General features: G+C 45.4%; 1 protein-coding gene across 1 annotated transcript in view; it reads right to left on the bottom strand.

Moving 5' to 3' along the window:
• The window catches only part of Mei1 (meiotic double-stranded break formation protein 1), a 62,842-nt gene that overhangs the window by 18,060 nt on the left and 23,623 nt on the right, over window positions 1–21,159 (bottom strand). Inside the window, exons 12-19 of the mRNA XM_075960104.1 lie at window positions 18,702–18,816; window positions 17,200–17,291; window positions 15,878–16,019; window positions 13,001–13,112; window positions 9,238–9,298; window positions 6,390–6,487; window positions 4,609–4,777; window positions 4,177–4,324 (exon numbers count right to left, since the gene is read on the bottom strand). Coding sequence (XP_075816219.1) covers window positions 4,177–4,324; window positions 4,609–4,777; window positions 6,390–6,487; window positions 9,238–9,298; window positions 13,001–13,112; window positions 15,878–16,019; window positions 17,200–17,291; window positions 18,702–18,816 — 937 coding nt within the window. The remainder of the gene's footprint in view (window positions 1–4,176; window positions 4,325–4,608; window positions 4,778–6,389; window positions 6,488–9,237; window positions 9,299–13,000; window positions 13,113–15,877; window positions 16,020–17,199; window positions 17,292–18,701; window positions 18,817–21,159) is intronic.

Raw genomic sequence — 21,159 nt, 5'->3', positions numbered from 1 at the left:
GAGACAGGGTTTCTCTGTGCAACCCTGGCTGTCCTGGAACTTGCTCTGAAGACCATGCTGGCCTCAAAGTCACAGAAAGTAGAAGGGATTAAAGGTGTGTGCCACCAGCACCCAGCTAATAATTTTTTTAAAAGTAGAGGGAGAGTTCAATTGGCTTGCTTAGCCTGTATGAGGCCCTGGGTTCTATTCCCAGCACTGTGTAAACCAGGGGTAGTGACAGATGCCTGTGATCCAAGCTTTGAGGAAGTAGAAACAGGAGAATCAGAAGTTCAAGAATAGATTAGCCAGATAATGAGTTCAAGGCCAACCACAGGAGCTGCTGATTCAAAAAGGCAAAAAAGTCAAAATCATGGACTATTTTTATTTTAGGAAAAAAAAAGAGAGGAAAACAGCAAGTAAATGTGATATGTAGTTTTGTACTGTATCTTGGAGTGGAGAAAAATCGCTACAAAGAACATTATTAGTTTAAGTAGTAAAATTTGGTGACTAAGGTTGTATAGCTCAGTAGTTATAAGCAGCAGGTTCAATCCCCAGTAGACCCCACCCCAAAAAGTGAAATTAGACAACCGACTTAAGGATTGAGTATAGCAATAGTATCTCTAGATTTTGTTTGCTTGAGACAGAGCCTCACCCAGATTGGCCCAGAACTTACTATGTAGTCTAAGCTGGCCAAGACCTTCCTGCCCTAGATTCTCAAAGTATATAAATAAAATATTGTGGTGATAGGCATGATGGTGCACTCAGAAAGCTAAGGCCGGGGGATTATTTCAAGTTTGAGGACAGCCAGAGTTATAGCATGAGACCCTGTCGTAACTCCCCCTAAATCAGGCTGTGATTGTGAATTACCATTTACATATTTATGGAAAAATTAAGATAAGACTATAGCTCAATAGAGTGCTGGCCTGCCATGTAAAGGCTGTAATTTTTTTTTTGAAGTATTATATAACATTATGGATTCGTGCCTAAAAGGGAAAGCCCGGAGTCTCATTCAGTTCCTTCTTGGCTCCCACACCAGCAGCAGATGTGAAAAAGACCCAGCAATCCAGCCTTGCTACACACCAATTGAGAAGCCACTGGGACTGCTCCCATCATGCCTTTCTCCTCTGTGTCTCTGGCAGTCACAGAAGTCCAGAGTCATCCCCTTGGGGCTCAGGACACACCCTTTCCTGTCCTCCTGTCCTGTTTTACTCAGCTCCCCAAACTGTGCACTGTGCCCTCTGACTCAATGCACAAACAGTTACTGAAAAATTCTGTGTTTTCAAACTTCTCTGAACACCCCCTCCCTCTGCTGCTTCGATTCCTTTCCAAACACTCACTGGCTTGGCCTTTAGCCTCTTGAGTGGAGGTGTTTTCTGTCCCACCTTCCCTACTTCCAGAACCCTGAGTTCTAAATTCTGTGACTTCCTCCCAGTTTCTTCCACCTGCCTCAGCTATTCATGTCTGTGGTTCTGTCCACTCAGGCCTGAAAACCTGGGTTCAGTCCCTGAGGGCCACACAGTGAAAGGAGAGAACCCACTCCTGCAAGATGCCCTGTGACCGCCACAGGACTTCTGTAGCATGCGTGTTTCTAGCTTCTGTGCAGACTACGTGCATGCTGGTACAGACATACATGGAGGCAAAACACCAATACACGTAAAAAAAGATGCAGCAGGTGTGAAAATATAAGAAACTCGTTTTATTTCTTTTTTGAAAACTGCTAATTAAAGAGAAAGAATCACCAGGCGGTGGTGGCTCACACCATTAATCCCGGGAAGCAGAGGCAGGTGGATCTCTGTGAGTTCGAGACCTACAAGAGCTAGTCCAGGACAGGATCCAAAGCTACAGAGAAACCCTGTCTCGAAAAACCAATGAGAGAGAGAGAGAATATCCCAGCTGGGGATACAGCTCAGTGGTGGAATGCATGCTCGCTTACATGAGGTCCTGTGTTTCATTCCTGGCACCCAAAATAGGAACCAATCATTTCAGCTATTTCCTATGCAATCTACCCTTGAGAGTGAATGAGTACTCTAGTTAATAACTGGCGAGGGCAGGGCACGGTGTTTCTACCTGTGAACTCAGCACCCAGGAAGTGTGTTCAAGGCTATTCTTGGCTATACAGGAAGTTGAGTGAGCTGAGTTCCAAGCCAGTCTCAACTAAATGAGACCATGTCTGAAAACAACAAAGACTAAATAAAGAATATTAAATTCAGGCTGGTGGGATGACTCAGCAGGTCAAAGTCCATGCTGTCCAAGACTGACCGTCTGAATTTGATCCCTGGAACTTGTTTAAGGGTGGAAGGAGAGAACCAGTACTACAGAGTAGTCCCCTGACCTCCACACATACGCTTCAGCATATGTGCACGCACTTAACACAGACAACATGCACACATATACACTCACACAATAATAGCCAAGCTTTTAATCTACAAACAAAAAGAATGCTAGAATTAGGATAGTATTGTGTGGAAGTCTCCAGTGAAGTAATGAGTGTAGGCAACAATCACCGGAGGCTGCTGATAACCCACAAAGACAAGCAATGGGACCCTGTGTGCTAGACCGTACAGAGTCATGTCATGTTCTTTATGCTTCTATTCCAATGAAACTTAATCTCTTTACATCACATTTGGACCAGTATCAATTTAAAAAAAAAGAATAAAAGTTAATTGGTGTCACACACCTTTAGTCCCCAAACTCAGGAAACAGAAGCAGCCAGATCTCTTAGACTTTGAGGCCAGTGAGTTCTAAGCTAGCCAAGGGTACATAGTAAGACCTTGTCTCAAAAAAACAAAATCAAAAACAAAAAAAAATTGTTACTGTAGACCAGTGATACAGCACTTGCCTAACATATGCAACACACTGAGTTCAATACCCAGCACTGAAAAATCAAGTAAACAGAGCAATAAAAACAGTCTGTGGTAGCCAGGCAGGGGATGAACATGCCTTTAATCCTAGCACCTGGCAGGCAGAGGCAGGCGGATCTCTGTGAGTTCAAGGCCAGCTTGGTCTACTGACCCAATTCTAGGACAGCCAGGGCTGTTACACAGAAAAATCCTGTTTGAAAAAGAAAAAAAACCTATATATTCTTAGGTAAAAACTTGAGAAGTTCACAGTCAAGAAATTGAAGTGGGGCTGGAAAGCTGGCTCAGTGGTCAAGAGTACTTCTTGCTCCTCCAGAGGACCAAGTTCTGTTCCAGCACCTACGTCACATAGCTCACAGTTGCCTCCAGGGAATTTGACATCCTCTTCTGGCTTCCACAGGCTACCACACAGTTGTGCTACACATTCACTTAGATACACACACACAACAATAAAAATAAGATACATTTAAAAAAAGACATAGAAGCAAACTTCTAAGAAAAACATTCCGTTATGAGTTAGGCACTGTTCTTGATTTCCGGGACTGAGAAAACTTGTACAATACAACTATCACCACCATTAAAGTAGGTGGAAAGTTTAAAAAAAAAGATCCAATAGCCAGGTGTGGAGGAACATTTAATTCTAGTTTCTTGGAAGAGTGAGACAGGAGAATTCCAAGTCTGGGACCCGCCTATGCAATTTAGTGAAATCCTGTTTCAAAATAAAATAAGAAAAAAAAGTCTAGGAATATAGTTGAGTAGTTGAGCATAGCATGTGGAAGGCCTTAGGTTCAATCTCTAGAACCACCTTATATATACACACATAAACAGAGAGAGAGAAGAGAGAGAGGGAGAGAGAGAGAGAGAGAGAGAGAGAGAGAGAGAGAGATCCACAATCAGTCCAACTAACAATGGCCACTCAATTTGATGCGTTGTCATCACAGCTCCCTCAAAGCACAGAGGTGGCACCAAGGACAGGCCTGTGCACCTAGAGAAAGTTATTTTCATTTTTTTTTTTTTGGCAGGGGTTGTTGTTAGAGGCAGGCTACCCAGGCTGGCCTTTATCGTCTCCACCTCACTAGCATTATAGGTGTGATCCCACGTCTGGCTTAGCTACTTTCACTTCTGTCTCCATTTTCTTACCTATAAAATGGAAATCACAATCTCCACCAGCCAGGGCTGTCGAGAGAATTAGTGAGTTTATAGGCTCGCCGTGTGTCAGCACTGTCCTCTCTTGTCCCACGGCACTTCAGCTCAGCCTCGCTCTGCCATCCCTGTCTACACAGATCATCACGCTCTCCCAAAGACCATAGAGGAGAGCCCCAGGCCTTCTCATTCGTACCTCGCTCAGTGCGCTGTCCCTGTCCTGGCACACGGCCAGCAGGTAGAGGGAGGCTTTGCAGGCCGCTGGCGGAGGGCACTCGCCCTGGTCCTGCAGAGACAAAAGGAAGCTCTGCACAGCCACAAATAACTCTGCCTCGGGGACAAACCTGTTGACCAGAAGAGCCTGAGTGAGAAAGGCAGAGCTGCTGGCCGGTGCAGCCTCCTGTCCTGCGCTCAGCGTCCGTCCCCAGCACACCCACAGCCTGGCCATTCCGGGCACAGTGTGTTGTATAGACTTTCAAAGCATTGTCACACATGTGCGACACAAATGCGCTCAAACGCGTGTGCACAGATGAACACAGACACATGCACACAGGCATTCCGCAGAACTGGGTGACAGATAGAAGCCCCAGGACTCACCACCGGCGGGGCGCCAGCTCTGAGAACTGACCTGTCATCGTGGATATGAGCCAGGTAGAAGAGGAACAGGATGCAATACTGTCTCTGGCGTGCAGCGGCCTCCACATACTGGCGATCTGACAGGAAGGCGAGGCTTTCTCGGGTCCTGCTGCTTATCTGGGGCAGTCCATGCTGCAGGAACTCAGACACTGCACTGAGTTCTGGGAGGCGGCAGGTAGGGGAAGGCGGCAAAGAGAACACAGGAAAGCAGGTGATGGTGCCCGAGGACCACTGCTACACAGACTGACGGGTGAGGACCACAGCTGAAGGGGGGGGGGGGGTAAGGCAATAAAACTTCCCGGCGATGCTTCAGCAGTGAGTGGAGACAGGTTGGAGAATGAGCAACTAGAAGCAGGCATCCAAGCTAAAGGCCAGCTGAAGGAACACACCCTGCCAAGGCCAAGTCCTAAACATGCAGAGGGGATCCCCAGAACAACATGGTAGCACAGCCCATCAGGTGTTCTAACTCCAATTCAATTCCTTCTCCAGCAACAAGCTCCAGAATGTGTATGATAATGAGGTGCGTGTCCTTGAGCCTCACACGTCCACCTGCCCTCTCCTCTGATACACACAGGAAAAGGAAATAAAGTCACAAGTGTGAGAGTAAGTCAGCTGCTCCCCCTGGCATTCTGAGCTCTGACAAGTGCTCAGTACCCAAGGGAACTGGGGGGGGGGGCTTCCTTTTGTTCTGACAAGTGAGGGAGTGTGAGAGGCCAGCCACAGTGATAAGGCTGCCAAAAGTCTCCGTCACCATAACGGAGGCACTGAGGTCTTCTCTCTGCAAGTTATGCCTGAGCAGCAGACTGCTGGGAACCATTCGGCCAAAACTGGCCAGTGTAATGAAAGAAATAGGCCCCAGGACATGGCTGGAAGCAATAAAATGCTTGCCTGGACTCCTGTCTGTCTCGGCATGGTATCTAAGAAAGGGAATGGACCCGGGAGATAGGGGATGACCCAGTCTTCATCGTGATAAAAGGAAGAAACACATTCAACACCAAGTCTAACCCACAAAGACAGGATAACATGAGTGCATACATAAAACAGTGATTGTCCTATGTTATCTCAAATGATAAGTCTAGAATAGGGGAATTTCATAAGAAATAACCCTGCAATCATTGTCTGTCTACCTGTGCCTCACCAGGCATAGGGGAAAAATTCAGGGAATCAACAAAAGAGAAGGTTCTAACAAGAGGTCTACACTCACTGTTCTTCCTGCCTGGGTCTTGCATGGCTCTCCTTTGGTCCCCTGTCTGACATAGCCTCCTCTCTTCCTCCATCCCTTTGCCCACTTTTATTTCTTTCATAATGCTATGCCTGACGTTGTATTTATTGTGTAACACCTGCCTTTCTCACTGAAGAGAGTCTTGTCTCCCCAGCTCTTTCACTAGCACCTGGCACAAAATGTATGCACAAGAACTACTTCATGAATGAACGAACAAAGAAATAGAACGGACTATTCGGGAGACACTGAGTCCTGGGCTGCTGCAGACCAGGAGGGTGTTGGTGTGGGGATGGGGTGGCGCAAAGGAGACAGGTGAGAGAGAGGATTTAGACCCAATAAACTCCAGGGTCCTTCTCAACATCCCAGGAACCTTGGATCCCATCAGTGACTCTACTGTTATTCCACGTCCTTAGAAATCATTCTAGAACTCCATCAGTGTACCTTCTAGCAAAGTGGTCTCATTGCATTGACTTATTATACAGCCAATCAGCAAGACTAGCAGACTGAGAACTGTCACGGGACTCAGGGGTGGTCAGATCGCTTCATCTTACCTTCTTGGGACAATGGTTCTGTCTTCTCTGGAGCAGAGAGCAGATTGAGGCACATGTAGTAGAGGAAACTGGAACACACCTGATTGAGGGATGAGTGACTTGAAGGGGGAAATAAGAACAAAAGAGGCAGCATTACTACTGGGGCTCCAACACCATGAGCCCCAGCATGTGCTAAGACATCACTGCCTTGTGCCAGAGCCCAGTGAAAGTCTAATCATGGCTACAGCAGAGGAGACCCTAAGGTGGTTAGAAAAAGTAAGTAGCTGGGGAGGGGAAGTGAAGAGATGGCTCAGTGGTTAAGGGCATTTGCTGACCTGGCAAAGGACCCAGGTTCTGTTTCCAGCACCCATAATGGAAGCATTTAACCACCGCTTCTAAGGGCTCCAATGCCATATTTTGCCTCCATGGGCACAGCACACATACAGACAAGTAGGTACACGCACACACACACACAAAATAAAAATCAAAAATATTTAAAAGTAAATATGTAACAGCTGCCACATTTGCAACAGGCACCTGCTCCTGTGCGATCATTGAAAGCTTCCTGAAACATACACTAAGGAAGGCTGCCCAAACATACAACACGCAAAATACACTAAGGAAGGCTGCCCAAACATACAACACGCAAAATACACTAAGGAAGGCTGCCCAAACATACAACACGCAAAATACACTAAGGAAGGCTGCCCAAACATACAACACGCAAAACACACTAAGGAAGGCTGCCCAAACATACAACATGCAAAACACACTAAGGAAGGCTGCCCAAACATACAACACGCAAAATACACTAAGGAAGGCTGCCCAAACATACAACACGCAAAATACACTAAGGAAGGCTGCCCAAACATACAACATACAAAATACACTAAGGAAGGCTGCCCAAACATACAACATGCAAAACACACTAAGGAAGGCTGCCCAAACATACAACACGCAAAATACACTAAGGAAGGCTGCCCAAACATACAACACGCAAAATACACTAAGGAAGGCTGCCCAAACATACAACACGCAAAATACACTAAGGAAGGCTGCCCAAACATACAACATACAAAATACACTAAGGAAGGCTGCCCAAACATACAACACGCAAAACACACTAAGGAAGGCTGCCCAAACATACAACACGCAAAATACACTAAGGAAGGCTGCCCAAACATACAACACGCAAAATACACTAAGGAAGGCTGCCCAAACATACAACACGCAAAACACACTAAGGAAGGCTGCCCAAACATACAACACGCAAAACACACTAAGGAAGGCTGCCCAAACATACAACACGCAAAATACACTAAGGAAGGCTGCCCAAACATACAACACACAAAATACACTAAGGAAGGCTGCCCAAACATACAACACGCAAAATACACTAAGGAAGGCTGCCCAAACATACAACACACAAAATACACTAAGGAAGGCTGCCCAAACATACAACACGCAAAACACACTAAGGAAGGCTGCCCAAACATACAGGGCTGAAGAGTAGTACAAATGTAAGAAGTGACCTGACGTGGAAGTACATATCCATAATTCCAGCTCTCAGAAGGCTGAGGCAGGAGGATCCAGCCTGGGGTAGACAATTTGCAAATAAAAGAAAAGAAGAAAGAAAGAAAAGGAAGAGGAAAGAGGAGGATGAAGAAAGAAGAGGAAGAAGGAAGAAGAGGGAGGAGGAAAAGGAAGAGGGAGGAAGAAGAGGAAGAAGACACTGAAGTGCAGTTCTGACCTTGAACCCAGACTGACTCCTGAATAATCTTGACTGTGAGCATTCTATTCAGAGCTACGGAAGGAGAGCCTCGTGTGACGCTGTGATCACTTTGTAAGCTCTGGACAGTGGCAAATTCCAGATGGGAAGGTACAGAAGGAAGATCTAGAAAACTAGCAAGACACTGAAATACTGACATTCACTCTGAGCAAAAATTGATCCTCTGAAATCACTGGGCTGGCAATAACTACAAGTTGATAAATACTGTATCCTTTCACCTCTGCAGGCCTCAGTTTCTCCATTAACTAGATTACACAAATGATCTCCAAGAGCCTGCGGTGTTTATCTTTCCTTGTGAACTTGACACAACCTAGGCTCTCCTCCAAGAGTTGGTGAGGAGTTGCTGTATTGGGTTAGCCTTTGGGCATGTCTTTGAAGGTTGTGTTAACTAAGTTAACCGATGCAGGAAGACCCAGCCCGCTGTGGGTGGCACCGTTTCTAGGTAGGGAGCCCTGAACTGTATTAGAACAAAGTGGGCTGGAGATGGATTAACGGTTGAGAGTGCTGGCTGCTCTTCCAGAGGTCCTGAGTTCAATTCCCAGCAATCACATGGTGGCTCACAACCATCTGTAATGAGATCCGGCGCCTTCTTCTGGCCTGCAGGCATAGATGCAGGTAGAACACTGCATACATAATAAATAAAAAAGAATAAAGAAAGCCAAGCAAGTGTGAGCAGCCAAGCAAGCACACATTCATTTCTCTCTCTTCTTGACTGTGGATACGATGTGACCAGCTGTTTGAAGGACCTGCCTTAACTTCCCTAATTCTAAGTCAAAACAAGCCTTTTCTCCCCCACGTTGTTTCTGCCAGGGTGATTTATCGCAGCCACAGAAACGAAACGAGGACAGAGCTCTCCCAGTTTTGATGTGACAGCTGCCCGCTCACACATCACCTTTCCGTGGCAGACGAATCTCAACTCACAGAAGCATCTTCAGCTCGTGTGTCAGTTGCTGGGCAACACTGACACGGTTTCCAACACACCAGGGTCCCACGACTAAACCACCAACCAGACACTCCCGCTTGTCTGAGCAGAACTTTTTCTGGCCCCTGCTGTCCAGTTCTGCAGGAAGCCATACGTACCTCTGGCCATTGCAGAACTTGGCCTTCAGCTCCAGGGCCAGCCGTATGAATGATGAGTCAGCTTTGGGGAAGTGGGGGGAAAAGCAGAGCTGTTTAAACCGGGCTTGGCACAGACACTTGCAGGTGCTGGTGTCGGGGTATTGGTTTTGGAGTCATGGGGCCCGGCTCACCAGGATCTAGTAGTAGTTGACTTCTGAGACTCTGTTTTCATTATCTGCCCCGTATAGGTTGGGAATAAGTACATCTTTTGTTTGTTTGTCTATTTTTAGAGACAGGGTCTCACTGTGCAGCCCTCAGCTGTCCTGGTACTGGCTCAGTGGACCAGGTTGCCCTCAAACTCACAGAGACACACCTGCTTCTGCCTCCCAAGTGTATGCCACTACCACCTGGTGGGAATAGCACACCTAACAAATGCTTGCTGAATCTATCTCTCTCTCTCTCTCTCTCTCTCTCTCTCTCTCTCTCTCTCTCTCTCTCTCTCTCTCAATTATGTTCTATTATAACATGGTACTTTCTTCAGGCACCAGAAAGGACCTTGTTGCTTCTACCTTGTCTCATCTTTGTAGAAAACAATCTAGGTTCAGACTCAGAAAGAAGAGTGGTAGTCATTGTCTTATTCCTATCTCTAAACTGTCTATGTGAAGGAGACTGGATCTCAGACCACAGACCTGACAACAGCTTCTGTCTTAGCTAGTGACCCTGGCCTAGCTTCCACTGCAAAGTTTCTCCTAGGCTTCTCCCTCAGATTGGCTTTCACTCCCAGCATCCAATTCAAGTGGCTCACAATTACCTGTAGCTCCAGGGAGTCTATGCCCTCTTCTGGCCTCTACCTGCAGTTACGAGCAAATACCCTACACACATAACATACACACACACACACACACACACACACACACACACCTCAAAAACAATTGTTAAAAAGGAAAGAATGCTCTAAATACACAGTCACAGGATTACTTAGAGTGTAACCCCGGGCAAGTTCCTATGTCTCCCTGATAACTCAGTTTATCCATCACTTCAGTGAAGACTATGTGTAATTCCCATGAGTTTTTAATCCATCAATATATGTAAAGCATATCAAATAGTGTCTCAGACAGTGATGGGGACACCTTGTTAGCCAATTATCTTTAAGAGGTAGATCTAAGGGGCTGGAGAGATGGCTCGGTGGTTAAGTTCAGTTCCCAGCAACCACATGGTGGCTCACAACCATCTGTAATGAGATCTGGTGCCCTCTTCTAGTGTGTGGGCATACATGGAGGCAGAATGTTGTATACACAATAAATAAATAAATTTTTTAAAAAAAGAGGTGGATCTAAGTTAAGGAGTGGCTTTCTGGGACTGGGAGAGAAAAGAAAGAAAAAATCACTCTCTCTGTGTGATTCCTGCGGGGCACAACTGAGCTTGGACTTCTCATTCCTGTTTCGGAGTTTTCCCCTTGTAATAAATAAAAATATAATTGTTTTATCCTTTAGCTAGCCTGGTTATTTCCTGAATCGAGCTAATTTCTACAACACAGTAAGAACTTAAATTATTGAGGATGGAGAAGGCATAAAACAAAAACAAACAAACAAACAAAACAGAGGCCAGGTGGCCAGTAACATGGCTCAGGCACTTGCTACCAAGACTGATCACTGGAGTTGAATCCTCAGGACCCACACAATAGAAATGGAGAGATGATTTATGCAAGTTATCCTTTGATGCACACATATACACATGACAGAAAGGAAGGAAGGAAGGAAGGAAGGAAGGAAGGAAGGAAGGAAGGAAAGAAAGAAGGAAGGAAGGAAGATGATAGATGGCTAGTTGGATGGTAGATAGATAGATAGATAGATAGATAGATAGATAGATAGATAGATAGATAGAAAGAAATGGAAGGAACCTCAATGGACCACTAAATAGTAGCTTCTATACAGAGTGCAATGGCTCCCTTAGAAGACACTTGGAAGTATATTAAGACCTTTCTCAGTTTTCACAATGACTAATGCCCTGGCCTCAAGTACTCAGAATCAGAGATCCTGGGGACTGGAGAGATGACTAAGCATCAAAGTGCATATTCTGTTTTTTTTAATTATTTATTTATTATGTATACAATATTCTGTATACATGTATGCCTGCAGGCCAGAAGAGGGCACTAGACCTCATCACAGATGGTTGTGAGCCACCATGTGATTGCTGGGAATTGAAGTCAGGACCTTTGGAAGAGCAGGCAATGCTCTTAACCGCTGAGCCATCTCTCCAGCCCCCATATTCTGTTTTTGTAAAGATTCTACGTTCAGTTCCCAACACCCATGTCAGGTGACCCATAACCGCTTGTAACTCCAGCTTTAGGGGATCCACCTTCACTCACATGCACACAACCACCCCATCCATAGCCACACACACACACATTCACACACACACACACACACACACAACATCCACACACTCATACACCCACCCATCTATATCTACACACACACAAACATCCACACACCCATATCCACACACAACCACACACCCACCCATCCATATCTACACACATACACACACATACACACACACAAACATCCACACACCCATATCCACACACAACCACACACCCACCCATCCATATCTACACACATACACACACAAACTTCCACACACCCATATCCACACACATACACCCACCCATCCATATCCACACGCACACACACATCCACACACCCACCCATCCATAGCCACACACACATTCACACACACACATCCACCCACCCATATCCACACACCCACACAAACATCCACACACCCATATCCACATACAACCACACACCCACCCATCCATATCCACACGCACACACCACACACACATCCACACACCCACCAATCCATAGCCACACACCAGCACACACATTTACACACACACACACACACCCATCCATAGCCACACGCACACACACATCCACACACCCACCCATCCATAGCCACACACCAGCACACACATTTACACACCCACACACATCCACCCATCCATATCTACACACGCACATACATCCACATACCCACCCATCCGTATCCATACACCCACACACATCCATGCAATTTATTTATTTTTTATGATCTTTAAAATATTTTTTGCAGGGTATGGATGTCAAACACCTTTAATACCAGCACTCAGGAAGGCAGAGGCAAGTGGATCTCTGAGTTCGACACCAGCCTGATCTACAAAGTGAGTTCCAGGACAGCCAGAGCCACACAGAGAAACCCTGTCTTGAAAAACAAAATTTAATGAATTAAATTTCATTAAATATTTTATTAATTTTAATAAATATTTATTAGATGTAACTAAAAATAAATCTTGACTGAAAGAAAGAAAGAGAGAGAGAGCTTCTAAACATCATTTGTAGTCTCAAGGATATGGTATATAAAAGAAATGGGGGATCCAGGATCAGAGGCGCACACATTTAACCCCAGCACTTAAGAGGCAGAGGCAGGTGGCTCTCTGTGAGTTCAAGGTCAGTCTGGTCTATGGAGTGAATCCTAGGACAGGCAGCTCTATATAGTGAGGCCCTGTCTCAAAAAGAAGAAGAAAGACAACGCTGAAAGTATCAATAAGCTGGAAAACTGACTTCAGTAGCTTTGATTGGTCCATGATTTTCCTGCCAGCCAACACTGCACAGGGAGAAGGACACAAAGTTTAGCAGACATGCAAATACACCCTGTAGCTAATGTTCTCTTTGAGCACTCCCAACAGCAGCTGACAGTGCCCGCCTCTCTGCAGACCCCAGAACGGCCTGCCACCTACCAAGCTTCCTGGAGAACTTCACCTTCATGTGGGGAACGATGACAAAGAGGCTGTGCAGAACTGAGAGGAAAACTTCCATCAGGCTTGGATGCATGGCCTCCTCCGAGTATCTCTGAAAGTACCAGAAGTGAGAAGACAACGCAGCCTGAGTCTCCGAAGAAGAAAAGACAGCTTCAGAAACCAGCATCAAATCTACCAGGTTGGGATAACCACTTCCATTTGACCAACACAAGAAAGTCTAGGGACTCTGAACTCACAGGCCTACACCAAAGGACTTTGCCAATAGATCGTACCAGGTACTTTACCTCCCTGGCCTCTGCTCTATCCTCTTCTCCCAAACAAGAACAAGAACACCTATCTCCGAGAAAAGATAAGTTATAATGTACAGAAGGCATTTCTAGGCCATAATGCAGGGTGACATATTTCTCTCACTACAGTTATAATTTTAATAGACTTATAGAATTCAACCTTCATTTTTATTTTTCCCAAAGACAAGGTTTCTCTGAATAGCCCTGGAACTCAATTTGTAGACCAGGCTGGCCCCGAACTCAGAGATCCACCCACCTGTCTCTGCCTCCAGAATGCTGGGAGATTTAAGATGTGCACCACCATACCCAACTTCTGCCTTCATTTTTTTTCGTGTGATCCTTGGGCAGTCATGAGACAGCCTGATATAGTACTTCAGGATTGAGGTTAAAGGAATTTGTCTTCTATCAAACTCAAGCTCAATTTAGGGCTATTTCTGTATGCCCTTAGACAGTAACCTTCTTCCCTCCATGAGTCTCCTAAGTGTGAACAGCTGGGACCTTGGAGACATTATCCTTGGACATTCCAGTCCTTTAGTTTTAAAACAAAATATTTAAATATATATAAATTATTATAAAAGTAGTAACTGGGGGTAGTAAGACACACCTTTAATACTAATACTTAGGAAGCAAAGGCACGTAGATCTCTACAAGTCAGAGGCCAGCCTGGTCTACATAGCAAGTTCCAGGATCGCCAGAACTACACAGTGAGACTGTCCCCAAAACCACAAAACCAAAAAAAAGTAGTATGTGCATTTATTAAAGAAAAATCTACAAAATAAAAGAAAGTAGGAAGCAGGAATAATATAATAATTCTATAATCTGCCCTGACTAACACGGGACTCTTGGCAGCTCACAGGATGCTCCAACCCTCAGGAGAGGACTCTGGATGACCCTAAAGCCAACCACTCTGTCCCCACCAAACCTGTTTCCCATCGTCTTCTTCCAGGTCAACCATTTCAGATTGGTGTCTCTGATTTATGGAACACACATGTCCTTACTGAAGCCAGGATCAAAGACATTCACCATTGCTAATTACTCGGGGGAAAAGCAAGAAAAGCTATGAATATGAAATTACATGTTCTTTCTCGGCACCGTAATGTGCTTGCTTTGCTTTGCTTTTCCTTTCTTTCTTTCTTTCTTTCTTTCTTTCTTTCTTTCTTTCTTTCTTTCTTTCTTTCTTCTTTTTTTTTGGCGGGGGGGGGGGGCAGGGTCTCTCTACATAGCTCTGGCTGTCCTGGAATTTACTATGTAGACTAGACTGGCCTCAAAATCACAGAATTCCACCTGCCCCTGCTTCCTGAGTGCTGGGATTAGAGACGGATGCCACCATGCCTGGCACGTACGTGCTTTCTAACAGTAGAAGAGTACCATTTAAAAATTACGGAATATAGTTTAGTGTGGTGATATTTTGTTTGTGATTTAACAAATAAAGCTTTCCTGAAGATCAGAGTGCGGAGCTAGCCACTAGTTAGCCACAGAGGCCAGGCAGTAGTGGGACACACCTTTAATCCCAGCACTCGGGAGGCAGAGAGAGACAATCTCTGTGAGTTCAAGATCACCCTGGGCTACACGAGATTGATCCAGTCTGAAAGAGAAACAGAGCCAGGCAGTCACAGGCCTTTAATCCCAGCACTAAGGAGGTGGAGACAGGAAGGATATGACTGGACAGAGAGTTATATGAGGCGAGAGGAGACAGAAGCTCCAAGATTCAGTCTGAAGATTCGTGGAGACAGGATCTTGTCCACTTTGGTCTGAGGATTTGGTACAGGTAAAATGTCTCTCTAGTGGCAGCATTTACCCCATATCTAACTCCAGGCTTTTGTTATTAAGACCAATTAGAATTTACGCTACAGTTTAGTGACAGCCACGTGTAAAGTCTGAGGCAGGGGAGAGATACAGGGAAAATTCTAATACCCTTCTCCCATGGCCACAGGGACAAAATTACATGTGATTGTAAAACAGGTATCACATTACAAACGTTACCTGCTACTGATTTCAACTCTTTTGTCAGATGAGTCTATTACTTTTATAATGAAACTCACTTTTCTTGTTACAACCAAAGTAAGGTGGCTGCAGGAATAGCATTGATAAGGGGCTAAGGACTGGCTGAGTGCTCCCTGAGATTCGTGCTGCCTATGGAGAAGAGCCTACCACCATCACAGGGATGCACTGGGAGTCACAGGAGGAGAGCCTACCAGCACCATAAGGATGCACTGGGAGTCACAGGAGGAGAGCCTACCAGGACCATAGGGATGCACTGGGAGGAGAGCCTACCACCATCACAAGGATGCACTAGGAATCACAGAGGAGAGCCTACCATCACCACAGGGATGCTCTGTGGAGGAGAGCCTACCATCACCACAGGGATAAACTATGGAGGAGAGCCTACCATCACCACAGGGATAAACTATGGAGGAGAGCCTACCATCACCACAGGGATAAACTATGGAGGAGAGCCTACCATCACCACAGGGATAAACTATGGAGGAGAGCCTACCATCACCACAGGGATAAACTATGGAGGAGAGCCTACCATCACCACAGGGATAAACTATGGAGGAGAGCCTACCATCACCATAGGGATGCACTGGGAGTCACAGGCACTGAGAAGAAATTCTGAGAAGGCTTCCAAGGTGTCTTCCTTCTCTGCACCTGGAGCTGTGAAGGGATTCTCCTGAGTGGAAGGCTCGCCTTGGAATTCCACAGCCAACCTGAGAAATCAGTACATATGTTATTATTAACACCCATGCACTGCAAGAGAGGATGTATCCAAGGCTGGAGAGATGGCTCAGTGGTTAAGAGCACTGGCTGCTCTTCCAGAGGTCCTGAGTTCAATTCCCAGCACCCACATGGTGGCTCACAACCATCTGTAATGAGATCTGGTGCCCTCTTCTGGCATGTAGGCATACGTGTAGACAGAACACTATTGTGTGTGTGTGTGTGTGTGTGTGTGTGTGTGTGTGTGTGTGTGTGTGTATAATCTTTAAAAAAGAGAGAGAGGATGTACCCTCTTAGACTGAGCTCATTCGGGGAAAGTATTCCCACCCTCAGGTGGGGGCAATTTTAAGAGTCCTCAATGAGAAATTCAGGGCTTTAATTAGCCCTCCAAGTCTCTGCTGCCCCATTACATACGGCTCTTCCATAGCCATGTGTACCCCCTGACCATCTCATGCTATCTGCTGATGCTCCTCTCCCTGCCTATAACACCTTCCTTGGATGTTATACAACTTAGAGAATTTGCACATAGACCCAAAAGTGTCTCTTCCTGCAGAGACTGTCAGCTCCTTGTGGGCAGGAGTCACTCTGACGTATCTCTCTATCTCCAGGTCTGGCACACAGATGTGACAAACATCTGTCTATATGAAGTGTGTTCAGAAAAGAGTAATGGGTGACATCAGGCTAGTTAGGGAAGAACAAAACAAAAGCGAATAAGACATAACTTCATGGGGGCTGGAGAGATGGCTCAAGGGGTTAAAAACACTGGCTACTCTTCCAGAGGATGCAGGTTCAATTCCCAGCACTCACATGATGGCTGTCAACCACCTGTAACTCCAGTTTCAGGGGATCCGCTACTCCCTCTCTCTTTCCTTCTTTTTCTCTCTGGTTTTTCGAGACAGGGTTTACCTGTGAAGCCCTGGCTGACCTGGAACTCATTCTGTAGATGAGGCTGGTGTCAAACTCAAAGATCTACCTACCTCTGCCTCCCAAAAGCTGGAATTAAAGGCATTCATCACCACTACCTGGCTTGATACCCTCTCTTAGTTTCCATGGGTAATGTGTGTACTTGGTACACACACATACATTCAAGCAAAACACCTACATGCTACTCTGCCCTTTGCCTAAGACTCGCCAGACCCTACTCTCCAGCCTCAGGCTGCAGAGGCGGCCTACCTGCAGGCATTCCTGAACCCCTCCAGAGTGCTCAGGAGGAATTTTCCCATTCGAAGAGTGGCCTTCTCTGAGTTTCTACTGCAAGCGTGGCCCTGGGGTGAGGAGGGGAGAGGAGATTATGAGTCACACACCCACTCCACATGCCAGCCTAGGCCTAGATGGCACAGGCCTCTCCTTCCCTCGCTGCAGCCTGCCCTGGACATACACCTAACTTTACAAGGGATCTTGTTAATATCTTCACAAATCTGAGTAATTCCCTTAAAAATAATAGAGGCAATAACTTTAACCTCATGTGCCTCGCACCTCAAGAATGGTTCTTGGTCTATTACAAACAGAAAGGAAGCTATCACAGCAGGTGAACAATAGCTAAGTAGTTGTAACATCCATATTGTTGCTCCATAACACAAGAAAGCCCTCACTCCAGCAGTCTGAGAATACAATCCTGAAAAACAGAGCACTCATACTGAGAGCATCTTTCCTGATATCATAAGGCTATGAACCATAAAAAAAAAAGCCAATAATTAGCCGGGCAGTGGTGGTGCACGCCTTTAATCCTAGCACTTGGGAGGCAGAAGCAGGTGCATCTCTGTGAGTTCGAGGCCAGCCTGGGCTACAGAACTAGTTCCAAGAAAGCCAGGGCTCAAAAATAAAAACAGCCAATGATTACAACATAGTACCCATCAGTCAGATTCTTTCTAAGATCCTAAAGCGTCCAGTATGACATAATGTGAGAATGTTTACCATACCTACAAGGTAGGGTTAGGAATGTGGCTTAGTGGGGAGGACTTGCCTTTTACTGATTCCCAGAAGCACAAAAGTAAGCAAGAAAACAGAAACAAAACAAGGGAAAATGTAATTAACCCTGCTTGGATAGTAGATAAATTATTTTGGGACATTATGTAGCCGAGGCCAGCTTCAAACTCTTCAATCCTCCTACCTCAGCCTCTTGAATATAAGGATTATAGGTATGAGCCTTGCTTGCTAAGGTACCTTGAATTTTTTTTTTCCGAGGGAAAAAAAATATCTCTGTAGCATTGGAACCTGTTCTGGAACTCACTCTGTAGACCAGGCTGGCATCAAACTCACAAGAGATCCCCCTGTCTCCATCTGCCAAGTGAGTGCTGAGATTAAAGGCAGATGCCACCACCACTGCCCAGAGAAATTTTGGTCTTTAGAGAAAAGTGTTTAACCCCTGGGGCTTCAGTTTCTTCACCAATCAGAATGGAGATAGTTATCCTTACGCCTGTAAATTGGCACAGGAGGTAAGGTGATGTACAAATTACTTTTCTAAAGACAAGTTGTAGAGCTGGAGAGATAGATCAATGGTAAAGTGCTTGCCTAGCATGTACAAGGCCCTAGGTTCAATCCCCAGTATTCCAAAATAAAAAAAAAATCTAATAAATAAGATAAGCAAGATGACACATGCTTCCAGTCCCCATGGCAGAGAGAAAAAAAAAAGACAGACAGACAGACATTAGGGCAGGGGCTTACACTTCACTAACCAGGGTCCTCCTGTTCAACGGGGTCTGGGAAAACTCCATGCATCGACTCAGCATGGCTTCAAGCAAGGCCCGAAGGGCTCTGTATTGCACAGGCAGAGAGCTCTGATGGTCCTTCCTACAACCGTGGAGACAAGAATAAGCTCAGAGAGGTAAGATAGCCCTAAAATCCACGCCCCAGAGTTTGGGGCGTTGGGAGGCCCACAGCACATGCATAGCTTTCTGTACATGTTCACCCTCTGCTCTCACCAGCCTCGCCCGCCCGTGGAGGGAAGCCTAACAGCAGAGAACCTCACAGACTGATGCTGGGGACCAGACTAGGCCAGTCAACCAAGGTGGCAAGAGGGAAGGCCAAGGAACAAAAACGGAAACGGCCTTCTTTCTGACACACCTCTTTCTTTTAAAAGTCTAGACCGTCCCAGGAAGGAAGGTGCCATCCAGAGTGCGGGTCTTCCTACCCACATCAGTCGAGGCCGTCAGGACAGCTCTTCAGGAGAGGCCTCCTGTTCAGGTGATTCTAATGTCTGGCAAACTGACATTAAACCAATCACAATATTTAGGATATTATGAGATAATTTTTATAATTCAATTGTGTAGGGTTTTTTGTGTTTTTTTTTAAATTTTGGTTTCTGGGTTTTGGTTTGGTTTTTGTTATTTATTTATTTATTTATTTATTTATTTATTTATTTATTTATTTATTTATGACAAGGTTTCTCTGTGTAACCCAGGCTGTTCTGGAACTCATTATGTTGACCAGACTGGCCTCAAACTGACAGAGATCCGCCTGCCTCTGCCTCCCGAGCGCTGGGATTAAAGATACATGTCATCACGGATGGGTTCAATTACGTAGTTCTTTTTTTTGTTGTTGTTTTTGTTTTTCTAGACAGGGTTTCGCTGTGGCTTTGGAGCCTGTCCTGGAACTAGCTCTGTAGACCAGGCTGGTCTCGAACTCACAGAGATCCGCCTGCTTCTGCCTCCCAAGTGCTGGGATTAAAGGCGTGCGCCACCATCGCCCGGCCAATTGTGTAGTTCTTGAGTGTGATTTCTGTAGACAACAATGTCTTGTCATAATGTTAGAAGACGGGACTGACCTGCAAATCTAAAGCATCTTGGGAAGTATCTTTCCTTGTCTTAGCTTGTTGGTGGTTGCCAGCAATCTCTGCATTCCTTGGCATTTCCCTAATTCTGCCCGTCTTCACAATGGTATCTTCTCCCTCCTCTTTTCCAAGTTACCATGTATCTAAATCATCCCTTTTAAAGTTTCATTTATTTATTTTTTTTTTTTTTGCTTTTCGATGCAGGGTTTCCCAGTGGAACCCGTTTCATTTATTTTTATACATACAAATGTTTTGGTTGCATTTGTATTTATGTGCACATGTGTATTTATGTGCACAACATGTGGTGGCTGGTAACACTGGGGGCCAAGAGAGGGCATCAGACCCCCGGGAACTGCAGTTACAGACAGTTGTGACTGTCGTGTGGGTACTTGGAACTGAACCTAGGGCCTCTGGAAGAGCAACCAGTGCTCTTAATCACCGAGCTATCTCTCTAACCCCAATCCTCCACCCCAACCTTTTTGAAACAGAGTCTCACTCTTAGCTTACTGGCTCAGAATTCACTATGTAACCCAGGTTAACCCTAAACTCTCAGAAATTCTCTTGTTTCAGCCTCCCAAGTACTGAGATTACAGGCATCACACCATCATGTCTGGATTGTGTTCGTTTGTTTTGTTTTGTTTCTTTGTTTTGAGATGGTGTCTCAAGTGGCTGGGGCTAACTTCAAATGCTCCCTATGTACCTGAAGATGGTCTTGAACTCCTGATCCTCCTATCTCCATCACCCAGTGTTAGGATTATAGGTAAATGCCACCACTGTAGCTTAGACAATAGTCCTTGAATTTGCATCCCCTGCTATATGACTTTATCTTAACTTGACAATATCCACAAGAGCACTGTGTCTGAAGATATACTCAGGTCTACGTAGACAGGACACTGGAAGGACTCTATTAAACTGAGTGGCGTAACTAGGGAACACTATCATCTCTCGTTCCTGGGTCCTTTGACACTAAGTGAGCTATTTGGCTTTCTAGTAAGTTCTCAGCCAACTGCACATAGTTTAGGCTTGGCCTCTCCTTCCTCCTTCTGGAAACCCCTTGTTCTCTTCTTTGATTGATTTTTGGCTTCTTGTTGTTGCTGTTTTGTTTTGGTTTTTAGGTTTTTTTTGTTTTTTGAGACAGAATTCTCTGCATAGCCCTGGCTGTCCTAGAACTCACTTTGTAGACCAGGCTAGCTTCAAACTCAGAGATCCACTTCCCAAGTGCTGGGATTAAAAGTGGGCACCACTACCACCTGGCCTTTGTTTAGTTTTTTGAGACAGGGTCTTGGTATGTTGCACAGACCATTTCTTTAAAAATTATTGATTGTCGTCTGTCATATACGTGTGAGCAGGAACGTCAGAGTCCA

Source organism: Microtus pennsylvanicus, chromosome 2 (genome assembly GCF_037038515.1).
Source record: "Microtus pennsylvanicus isolate mMicPen1 chromosome 2, mMicPen1.hap1, whole genome shotgun sequence".
In the NCBI taxonomy this organism is placed as follows: domain Eukaryota; kingdom Metazoa; phylum Chordata; class Mammalia; order Rodentia; family Cricetidae; genus Microtus; species Microtus pennsylvanicus.
The sequence above is the reverse complement of the archived record's forward strand: the minus strand, read 5'-3'. Positions and strand labels throughout refer to the sequence as shown.